This window comes from Azolla caroliniana, unplaced genomic scaffold (assembly GCF_043228905.1).
Source record: "Azolla caroliniana isolate FFs.n. ecotype wild unplaced genomic scaffold, voAzoCaro1.0.p SCAF_307, whole genome shotgun sequence".
Classification (NCBI taxonomy): domain Eukaryota; kingdom Viridiplantae; phylum Streptophyta; class Polypodiopsida; order Salviniales; family Salviniaceae; genus Azolla; species Azolla caroliniana.
The window spans coordinates 5,673-17,456 of record NW_028230742.1 but is presented as its reverse complement, the minus strand read 5'-3'; the positions used below and the strand labels follow the sequence as shown (position 1 = coordinate 17,456).

Genomic DNA, 11,784 nt, shown 5'->3' with positions numbered 1-11,784 from the left:
AATACCAAATGTTGAAGGTGATATGTGGAAGAATATTTGAGGACCTGCAAGATGATGTCAGACAAACAACATGTACAAGACAAAGAAGTAGAATGTGCACAATATGAAGGAATGTGAGAAGTAAGAGAACTCAAATGAAGCTCTAATGGAAACTTGTTATTCTCTTCTGTAACTCTCACTCTCTCTCTACAATGTTACATTTGAGCTTATATATACTCAAGCCCTAACTTGAGGACGTGTTCACACTTAAGGATACAATTTGGAAGGAGTCGGCCTTTTATGCCAACAGGATGTTCACGTTTAGGTGCTCAAGTGTTCAAGTGTTCAACTTTCAAGTGTTGGCACTCGGGCATTCATGTTTGGATGTTGGAGTTTGTGTGTATTTAATTTTTGGGGTTTTAATAATATATGTGTGAAAACTAGTTTAATGGTTTAATTTTTGGTTTAGCAATATAATTTTCTAGTTTAATGGCTTGATATTTCTGCTTAACAGTTTATCAAATTGTTTTACAACTCAAATGTATAATTAATTTGATTCAAACGGCTTGGATTGGTTTCACCTTTTCCTTAAATCATTTGGTTTAATTGCGTTGGGTCTAAGTAGTATGGTTTGAATGGATTGGTGATTCTTAAACTGATTTGGTTTTTGTTATGTATAAATGGTTTGGTTCAGTTTGGTTCAAGGCCAAGAAATTGAGCTACAACAAGACCGAATCAGCCATACCTACACAAGACCTTCATGGTTTTTTCTTCTGAAATAACATGAAAATGTGCTCTTTCTTACTCAAATACAACTTTGCAAATACATGTCCCACAACCCAAGGGTGCAAAACCAACCTATTGTAAACATCATATTATATGTTTGGTGTATTCATTAAGAGAGCAAGAAGTGATGACATATGTATAGAACCTATCCATGACTACAAAGGGACTTGAATATATCCAAAGATACATAATGCATTGTGGCGAGAGTTTCTATTAGCTATCTTTTCTCGAAATTTTAAGTATTATTTTTCGTTAACCTTTGGAAATTGGATCATGTTACATGGCTTTGACCAAATGGGTGTGATTAATGTGTCTAGAATGCATTATTTACATATTTCCATCATCCAATACAACATTCTCTAAGGAAAATACTATCTTTGTTACATTTGGACCAAGGGCAAACTAGATGTCACTTCCTAATGTTGTCACCCCCTCACACAATCCCAATTATCAACTATACTTTGTGTATTCCATACATATTGAGCACATGGTTTTTCCCAAGTTTTGCATAATTCGAGTGACTCAATTATTTGTCCTATTTGAGCTTCCTTTAGTATGTAGCCCATCATTCGTGTAATATTTGTCTACCTTGGCACAATCCAAGTGTTGCAAACATTAACATTGCCTCCCCTAGTCAAGTACCATATGCAAGCAATGTAGTTTAGAATAGAGAACATTGCGTGAATTGTCAATGTTTCATTCAATAAGCAATTTGGTCATGCATTAGACCCATAAATGTCCAAAATACATGAGTCACTCATCTCCAAATTCATAATTTTCTTGCCCATTTGTTTCTTAGACCAGACATGTTTTCCTTCCACTTAGGCCTTTAACAAAGACATCATATGAGGGAGTTAAAAGGTTTTATGCATTTGGTGGTTAGGGGTCAAGGCCGCCTTCGAAATTTATTCATGACCTTTATATGTTATGGCTTGCGGTTGTTGGTCTTGTAGATGTAAACAGAATAGCTAAACTTCTTGAGTTGCTAGGTAGATCAAAATGATAGAAAAGATCATTTATCCTCATATGTTTTATGATTTGGGCATAACATATAATAGTATTGTGGACATCGTATAAGGGAGTTAAAAGGTTTTATGCGTTTGGTGGTTAGGTCCACCTTCAAAATTGATTCATGACCTTTATATGTTATACCTTACAATTGTTGGTCTTGTAGATGTAAGCAAAATAGCTAAACTTCTTGAGTCGCTAGTTAGATCAACACAATAAAAAAAATCATTTATCCTCATATGGTTTGGACATAGCATATAATAGCATTTGGACAACAAAGTTTAGCAAACTATTTTTGCGTTTGCTTAATATTGTGCACTCTTTCTATGTGCCTTCATTCCTTTCATTTGTCTGTACACTTGTTCCAACAAACAAAGGTGAACTAAGAGGAGTGCATATTTTTGCAACTAGATGACGCACCCTTTATGATGGTATTAACAAGCAAAAGAGCAAAGCATCTTGAATTTAAAATCGAAAAGATGTGTGATTCTTGCACCTAAGATGATAAGTCCAATAAAAGAGTGTGTATTTGTAAGACACACTTAGTTGGCTGTTGATAAGAATATCCTAAAAATCTCAACCTATGTATGTTTGTATTTGCATGCAAGTCAAGTTTGCAGCATGGCAAGTGGGAAACTAGTTCATTGTTATGAATCAAAAACAGGTTATCGGTTCGAATCCGATAGCCTTCACAAAGAAAACAAAATCTTAGAGCATGGAAAAGAAGATAAATATAATTACATGAGCCAACAAGCTATAACAATGTCAAGCTCGCAAACAAACACATACATACATTGACATCCACAATATCTATGTGGATGATGAATAGATTTTATATCAAGTTACTGAGATAGGTACCCAAGCAAAAGGAAACATACAAAGCAAAATGCATAACAAGTTATGGAGGTAGGTATCTAAGTACAATGAATCACAGAAAGCAAAATGCCTCTCGAAAAATTAAGATCCACTAATCGAATGTAAATCCTATACTACAAAACCGGTTGATTTCTTAGCATTTGAGCATGGCAAAGACAAGAGTATTACTGCATCATGAGACAAGCTCAAAAAATATCCTTTACTATGAAAAGAACAGAAGGTTAGAAAAAGATAGTAAATAAGAAGTTAAAAATTACCACATGATTATAACGCCTTCTGACTATGAAAACAGAATCTCTTTCAAGATGGTTACAGGGGAATATATATATATATCAAAACATGATGATGACAAGCTCAAGAAATGTTTTGCTGTCACAAGTTTCAGAAACAAGCAAATCCACTCATCATTAAGTTTTATTTTTTGGCCCATGGCAAAGACAATAAATATCATTACATGAGGCATCGAGCTCAGACAATGCAGATTACACAAACAAACAATCACATACATTCATCGATGAAATCCTAACATACAAAAAATAAACGACCAATTGGTAGATAGGTAGGTATGTACACATGTAGATCAAGTTCCTAACATGGCAAGCAGATGGAAACAAACATCCACCATAATGAATCAAAAGTCTTTACTACAATGAAAAATAAAATCTTCTTGTATGGAAAAACTCGAAAAAGCAACAACAACAAAAAATCGTGAGCTTTCTGGAAACTTGACTTAGCACATACACATGTCATGTATCCCCATGAGGAGAACAAATCCATATAGATGAAGGACGATGACGGCTCTTCCCTAGAATAAAATCAAAAAGTTTGCGGCCAACAAGAAGAGAGACCGAAAAGAGATTGACTAGCCAAAAAGAGATTTGAGTAGGGGTAATGGGTAATGGGGGTGGGGGGGGCAGTTTTTACGCATTATAGAGACTGGCGACTTGAGCCGGAGATTCGTCCGAAGCCGCGGCCTCGTCTTGCTTCCTCCCATACACATCGATGCTCAAGTCTTGCTTGATGTTATCGGCATCGGTGACTTCGTAGACCTTGTTGACGATACGTTTGTCGACAAGAGAGAAGTTGAAATCGGAGCGGACGGAGCCATCGGAGGGCGCGAGCCGCATCAGGTTCTTCATCGCGTGATCCCGCTTCCATGTCCGGGCCGTGCACCTGAGCCGGAACTCGAAATCCTCGCAAAACTTGCCTTTCGAGAATTCGGGGGGCAAGACCGAGAGGTCATATGCGAGGGACTTCCCCAATGTGGTCGCGGTCACATATAGGTATGATGTGGCCCCACCATTATCCATACATTCTAAGGAGCTTGCCCCCACGGGCTCGATCAGGAATAGGTCTTGGATCTTCCCTCCCTCTTCTTGCTCAAAACAATGTGCCAATCCTAGTACTACATAGTCATCTTCACTCCATTCTGGCTCCTCCCCTATTAAGGCACTCCTTGATGCCTTTAACAGGTAAGGTTTCCTTCCATGTCTACTGTAACTACTACTCTTGGGACTGTTTCCATGACTCCTGACTTGGGTCAAGGTGTTCAGCGAGGAAAGGAAGGAGGATTTGAAGAGAGATGGCCTACCTCGAGAAGACGAAGAAGAAGAAGAAGAAGTCGACGAAGACAAAGACAATGATGAAGATGAAGCAGATATGGTTGAGAGAGGGCGCCTCTGTTGTAGCTGAGCTTGCATGCTGTTGTTGTCTGTTGCAGCTACTATGGTTGTGAAGCTTTCTATGGAAGCCATGGCTGCACAGGGGCGAAGGAGAGAGAGGAGAAAAGATGGATAGATATTTTCTTCCTGATCCTCCTTTCTGGGCGATTTTGTTCATACCATACCTTATGAAGTGAGTGAGTGAGAGAGAGAGAGAGAGAGAGAGAGAGACCATATCCTTTCCTTGGCCAATGGGAGTTCACTGGATGGATCACCAGAACACACACTCGGCCCCGGTCAGGCCAGGCGGTCGACACGTGACTATAGATTCGGCACTGCAGAACCCATTCGCTTTTCGCTCGCTGACATCCTTCCTGAACACAGACTCAGGCCCACCAGTCAGACCAAGGCGGTCGGTACGTGAACACAAATTCGGCACTGCAAAACACTTTGCTTTAACTTGCGGACCTCCTTCCCTGTTGTCATCAAGAGGAGAGATCGTTGATCGCCCACCTGCCCACGCCAATGAGGTTTCATGCGTCCCCTGCCTGCCTTGCGTCAACCAATGCCCGATGGATCATGGACATATATGCTCGTGAATCCCATCCGCCCCACCAAGTAAAAATAAATAAATGTCAAGTTAGGCTATCGGATTCGATGGATAATATCCATGTTTGTCGACGGCATGAACACGGTATCATTAGTGTCGCAAAATGCAATAACGTTTTTTGTGAGGTTTGTGTTGATGATTTGATTTTGTGATTGCTTTATGAACTGAACACGTGCTTTCGAACCCTCTAGTGTTGAAAATGAAGTAAGGTTATGTTTAACCTGAGTGCCCAGATGCAGATCCAAGTTGATGATGTGATGTTGTGTCTTTTTTTTCACAATAACATTTTGAGATCATAGAATGTAGTTGTTGACATTGAGTTTTGGCATGCAAATGCTTGAAAGGCTTCTACATGGAATGCGAGATATAGCTTTGGAGGTTTTGGATTGTTTGTCTTTGATGTGGTATAAGATCATTGGACACACATACAAAAACATGAGTTCATAAACGAAATAAACTTGAGTGGAATAATAGGCCTATGAAGTAAAAGACTTTGTTTGATTATATAGATAACATGGCATTGGCACACAAAAAACGATGAGGGCACATGAGAAATATGTTATCATGATAGGTAAAAGAATGTGTGCATGCAATCGTCTGTGGTGGACATGAATTAAGGCCCTATAAAAACTCATTGGATCGGACAAAATGTAAGATTGGAGATGAGAGATTAGTTATTAGTGAGGGAAGAAAGGTCATAAATAACACTAAATAAATAGATATGCTACCCATATTGCGGGAGGAAAACAAAGCTTTTGTTACTCTTAGGAACATGTTTTGGCTTGATGGGCGTTTGGATGATATCATTTCCAAATCACTTGCTTGCATGTGTCCTGCACGCTTGCCTTCCTTGTCTCGAGAAACAAATGTTGTGGTGGGCTTTTTTCAGGAGACACGGTTTCGGATCATTTCACCTCCTCACGATCCTTTCCATCAAGCTCATGTTGGGGGAGAAGTGGGTTTTTTTCCGGAAATATGCGTTAGCTCCTTGGGATCCTTTCCGTGAAGCTCATGTTGGGGGAGAGGTGGGCTTTTTCTGGAGACATGCATTAGCTCTTCGGGATAATTTCCGTGAAGCTCATGTTAGGAGAGAGGTGGGCTTTTTCAGGAGACATGTGTTAGCTCCTTAGGACCCCTTTCCGTCAAGCTCTTGTTGGGGCCAAGCTTTCGGGAGATAATGGTTTTCGACCATTTTCCTTTTTCTTTTGGGGTAACCCACAAGTCTTCTCTCCTCTCTTCTCCCCCCCCCCGTTTCCGGAAACATCCGTTTTTTGGGCGCTTCGAGAGAGCCCCCAAAAACCCTCTTCTTCTCTCTCTCTTTCTCTCTTTCTCTTTGTCGGAACTCTTTGTGTTTCTCCACCATTCATTTCAGAAATAGAGCAAAGAAGAAGAAGAAGAAGAAGAAGAAGAAAGAGATTTGTGAAACGCTGTCCGAAACGGCAGGGGTATTCCGGGAATTTTGGTAGAAACGGACGAAACGGCAAAAGGGGCCCCCGTTTCTTCTCATTCGTATAAAGCGCGGGAAGAGATACAGGCTCCGTTTCTTCTTCTTCTTCTTCTTCCTTCTTCTCTCGCCTCAGAGCTTCTTCCTCAGCCATGGCGGACTTGTTCGGCCTTCTGCAGGATTTAGGAGAGAGACTCGCGAGCAACAATGGCGATTCTTCCTGCAGCACTCAGCAAGATGAAGAAGACCCCGTCGAAGCTCGATTCCGGTCTGTTCTCCCAAATCTGCTCCATAGCTACTTCGTCCCTAACAAAGGTTAGAAAAACCACTCTATCTCTTCTTTCCACTATTTCTTCTTCTTCTTCTTCAATGAAGTGTGAAACATGAACACTTTCTTCTTTCTTCTCGATTCTTGTTGATTCTGTTCTGTTGGAAGGTACATTTAATTTATTCTTTCTTCATCCATCTCTGGTTAAAGAGTCAGTCGTCTTTCCTTTTTACTTCTCATTCTCTCAAAGGTGATGCATTCCGTCTCTCTTTTCTTCATCTTCCCCCGATGATGAAAAGTAATGCATTTCTTCCTTCTTCTCTGTTTTTCCTTATGTTTCTCTGGCAGAACCGTTTCTTCTTTCTTCTTTCTCATGCTTATCCTGAGGAAGATAAAGTGTTTCTTCTTCCTTCTACGTTTTCAATAACCACTGTGATGGAAATCTCTCTTCCTTCTTTTCTCGTTTCCATCTGTAGAAGATAAAACCCATTATTCTTCTAATTTTTTTTCTTCTCCTTCGTTCTCCCTTTTCCACAACCCTTTTTTGGTTACTTTCAGTGAAAGAAAGGGAATTTACTGCAATCCTCAAGCTTCTTTGCCACACTGTGAAGAATTATCCAGGAGTATTTTATCGTGGAAAGGCTTTTGCCGTTATTCCAATATTTGGCCAAGTCTTTCCATTCTTCACCGAACCAGCAGTCAGGTATTGCTCCATCCATTACTATGTAAAACAGAATGAGGAAATTGTTTCATTTAACCCATATCTTTGATAAGACCCATCACTTTAGTGGACGCTTAGGTCTGCTTTTCGAGACTGTAGGATCTCTTGTCTCACTTCTGAAGAATGGAGATCGGGACGTGTATCGGTACCTTTTCTATGGAGCAGTTCTTCTTCTCGAAGGTGAGACAACTATAACTCTAACATGAGAGAAATGAAATGAGTTGAATTGAAGCGCAGAATCAATGTGTCTCCAAGGTCAAAATGACCTTTGATATCAAAATTACAGCCCATTACTTGAAACACCATTCACATGTTGGATATAAGATAAAAATGGAATATATCAAGAAGAGGGAGATGATGCTTATGATATAGTAATGTCTGTGTGGAGCCAACCCGACCCACTGAACCGAAAGTTGTTAAAAGTACTCTCTTCCCCATGTAGGTTGGGGATTTTAAGATAGTAGAACAAAAAGAAAAAGAAAAAGTCTGAAATAGTTAAATAAAATGAAAAGCAAAAGCTGAAACGGGAAACTAAGCCTGTTTCCTAATTTGGCCGTATGTAACTTCCATGAGTTTGGTTCTGTGATCAAGTAACAAGCAAAGTTCATTCCTAATGTCATTCATGGTGGTTCCATCCCCCTTTGGAGTTCTTGAAAGTTAATGCAGACTTGAACAAGTTCCTGAAAATCATGTCGGAGGCTGTCATAATATGACGTGTTCTATAGCATATTTGGGATTGGCCTTGTGTAACCCAAAAGCATGATACTATGATGATTCCCTATGTGAAATGTAAAGAATCCGATATGATTCTGCGCAGCGAAAGGTGCGTGTATGTGTTGTTTAGTCGAGAGAGAGAGAGAGAAAACATTGTGTTATATAGAAAAACAGAAAACTGTATTAACAAGAACAAGAATGAGCCAACAATTACAAAGAGGAGGAGAAGGTGCTTATGTAGTCACCTTCTCTCTATGTTCTCTCACTACAACCATCTCTTACAAAAGAGGTGGAGACTTAACTACCTACTAAATATGTGTCATAGGACTTAACTTCTATGACACATTAGTTATGATACAAAGGAGGTGGGATGTTCACACACTTGGGTGTTCATAAGGTGTGTTCCCACACTAGGGAAGTTGAGTTTGATTCTCAACACGCCCCTTCAAACGCAACTTTTGGTCGCCGAATAGTTGGTTCGGACTGGTCTTCGGGTCGACTTCGGCTTCGGATGGTCGGCTCACTCACGTGACTGTTCACGGTTCTGATCCGATTGACGTCGTGTCAGACGGTTCCTTATACCTCCTCAAGCTCGGTTGGTCGGTGATTGAGAGACCTAGGTTCATTGTGAACTGCTGCAGCTTGTCTACGCCCAGGGCCTTTGTGAAGATGTCAGCCGTCTGCAGGTTCGTGCCGATGTGTTGCAGGTTGACATCTTCGGCTAGGACACGCTCTCGAATAAAATGATAATGCACCTCAATGTGCTTAGTTCGAGCATGGAATATTGGGTTGCGGGCCAGGTGGATGCTGCTCATGTTGTCTTAATACAGGAGAATCAGATCCTTGATGGGAACGCCCAGATCCTTGAATATTCTTTTGAGCCAAACGGCTTCACATGCGGCGACGACCACACCCTTGCATTCGGCTTTTGTGCTCGATAGTGCGATTGTCGGCTGCTCCTTACTGCTCCACAATATGGCTCCGGTGCCGAGGGAGAAGGCGAATCTCGATGTTGATCATTTGTTGGCTTTGTAGCCAACCCAATAGGCATTGGTGTACCCTTTGAGTCGAATTGGTGGCCAATTTGTAGAGGATGCCGAAGCTTGTCATCCCACTTACATAGCGTAACACTCGCTTAGCATAGTCCAAGTGACTGTTCTGTGGTGTTTGCATAAATTGGCTAAGGAGGCCGACCGGGTAGCTAAGGTTGGGCCGAGTAATGGTGAGATAAATAAGGCTTCCAACTAGTTGACGATAGAAAGTCGGCTCACACTCTTCTGTGCCAAACTCAACATCTAGTTTTAGATTTCGATCGAGAGGAGTATCGACGCGCTTACACTCTGTCATCCCAAACTTGTAAAGAAGATTGAGGATATAATGTCGTTGGGAGATCATGAGAGAAGCTTTTTGATATGATTGATATCAACTAAGTGCTCTCCTCTAGAGACCAAGTCATCCAGATGATCCACTATATACTATATAGTATACATTGTACAAGCTCTCCCTCCCACTCTCTCTCTCATGTTTGTGGTCTCGATTCTCTCCCTCTCTCTCTCCCCCCTCTGTGTAGTCTCTCTCTCTCTCTCTCCCCTCTGTGTAGTTTCTCTCTCTCTCTCTCCCCTCTGTGTAGTCTCTCTCTCTCTCTCTCTCTCTCTTTTGTAAATAATGGCTTTCATTACGAAAGAAAAAACACCACCATGACTAACTTACAACAAACTATAGAACCCCTTCTATCTAGGGATCTAAAGAAAACTACGACACCAAACTCAAAGCCACCCTACACACCAATTCAAATGGCGAATATGATGATATGTGACCTTGCAGAGTTCTCTCTCTTCCTGATTGAGATTTCGTGACTTCTCTAGCACTGTCAATTGCCACAAAAGAAGTCCTTTTAACTTTAGAACATATTTTCTCACCCTCACTTGCGAATAAAAAATGAAGGCATTCCGCATATTCCAATTGAACCATAGCCCCCAATACCTCAAGAACTCAAAAATAATTTAAGAATGAGGCATTGGTTCATTGTTCTCCATATGTGCAAAAACCCAATTGAAGGAAGATAGACGTACTCCGGTTAGAGACATCCACACTAAACTGATACACCTCCAAACCATCCTTGCCATCAGGCAGGAAATAAATTGATGCCTACTATGTTCCAATTCTACCAAACAAAAGAAGCACAATCCTTTAGTAATGTTTCTTTTTTTTAATGCATCCCCCAATGGTAAAGCTCCAATCATAACTCTCCAAACAAATACCTTGGCTCGTAGCATTAATCGAGAACACCAACCTGCCTTGATCACATGAAGCCACCAAGTAATGGGCTTATGAAACCCCCATATCTTTATAACCCTTTCTTCCAACCACTTATGTTTGTTAATCAATGTGTGATAAGCAACATTTGTTGAGATCATAGTCAATCTCTTATTTCCAACAAACCTCCAATCAAGCTCTTGAGATCGCCCATCTAAATAAGGAATTGGCTCATACGAAGATAGTATTTGTTGCAACTTATCCCAAATAAAGGTATAACCTTTTGGAATACGAAATGTTGATCTGATTGTTCGAAAAGCCATTAATCTTCTTTGTGACACCAACATAGCATCCTTAATTGTTACCAAACCCAATCTAGCCATCCGATTAAATTGAAGGTTAAAATTTTGCTTACCTTCCCACTTCAACAACCTTGATGTCGCCAAAACCTCCATTTGTAATGAATTGGCACATCCCCTTTTTTGTGGGGGATGCCATTCCACAAAATCTAACATACTTTGCCATGATGTCAACAAATGATCAACTATCATAAACCCTGCACATTTGACATCCCTATCAAAATTAATTACATTCCACCAATTTGCTTCAACCTTCATGTTTCCAAGCTTTATTCCGTTCTTCTCTATAAAGTATGCCACCATTTTTGTCCAAGGTTGTACACCTTCAAGCATAAATCGAATGAAAGTGCTCATATAGATTTAATATTGATGCTCTGCCAAGACGCTTCGGAGTACAAACATGATCCCATGCCAACCACGACAAGGCACTTTTCCCTATTCACTATTGTGACACATCCTATTCTTGTTAAGTTACACAATATGGCTATGGAGGAAGAATTGCTTGGACTAAGGTTGCCATCAGGGAAGCCATGTATTGTTCAAGCTCTAGCAGATGACCATATTATGTTTTTGGCACCTAATCGGGAAAATATTAGTAAGACAAGAGATGTATGGGAATTGTTTTCAAATGCTTCAGGGTTGAGAATTAATATACATAAATCCGCCCTCATTTCATGTATAGAACAAGATGTGTTGGGGTTGGGGTGGTCAAGAAGGATAGTACATCGTGGCATGATTTTTCGTCACCTTGGATATCCAATTGGGGTGGAAGTTTCTCATGTGAAACTTATTGAGTGGGTGTCCAAAAGGTTGGAGGATAAGTTTATGTATTGGAGGTCTCAAATTTGGCCTTTTCATGTACGACTTAAGGTGGTCCAATCGATTATGGTCTCTATGGTATCTTATTATCTTCCTTTGCTCCCATGGTCAAAGAAAGCTCTTGAAATATTGACACGCTCAATGCGAATGTTGTTATGGAAAAGAAAAAGTCTCTCTCTCTCTCTCTCTCTCCCCTCTATGTAGTTTCTCTCTCTCTCTCTCTCTCTCTCTCTCCTCGTCTATGTAGTTCTCCCTCCCTCACTCTCTCTCCCATCGTCTGTTT

At 40.5% G+C, this 11,784-nt stretch overlaps 2 protein-coding genes across 4 annotated transcripts; one reads left to right on the top strand and one right to left on the bottom strand.

The window, feature by feature from the left end:
• Nucleotides 1–3,568: 3,568 nt before the first annotated feature.
• Nucleotides 3,569–4,467, bottom strand: LOC147848592 (uncharacterized). Its single transcript, XM_087338337.1, has one exon. The coding sequence runs from the start codon at nucleotides 4,401–4,403 to the stop codon at nucleotides 3,570–3,572; it is 834 nt and encodes a 277-aa protein (XP_087194463.1). The 5' UTR covers nucleotides 4,404–4,467; the 3' UTR covers nucleotide 3,569.
• Nucleotides 4,468–6,512: 2,045 nt separating this feature from the next.
• On the top strand, nucleotides 6,513–7,830 carry LOC147848591 (serine/threonine-protein kinase ATR-like). Of its 3 annotated transcripts, none has more exons than XM_087338340.1 (3): nucleotides 6,513–6,679; nucleotides 7,191–7,335; nucleotides 7,453–7,830. In XM_087338340.1, the coding sequence occupies exons 1-3, from the start codon at nucleotides 6,517–6,519 to the stop codon at nucleotides 7,535–7,537; spliced, it is 393 nt and encodes a 130-aa protein (XP_087194466.1). In that variant the 5' UTR covers nucleotides 6,513–6,516; the 3' UTR covers nucleotides 7,538–7,830. The 3 variants fall into 3 exon arrangements, with proteins under 3 accessions (XP_087194466.1, XP_087194465.1, XP_087194464.1); XM_087338339.1 differs by having other exon boundaries at nucleotides 7,432–7,830; XM_087338338.1 differs by having other exon boundaries at nucleotides 7,421–7,830.
• Nucleotides 7,831–11,784: the final 3,954 nt, after the last annotated feature.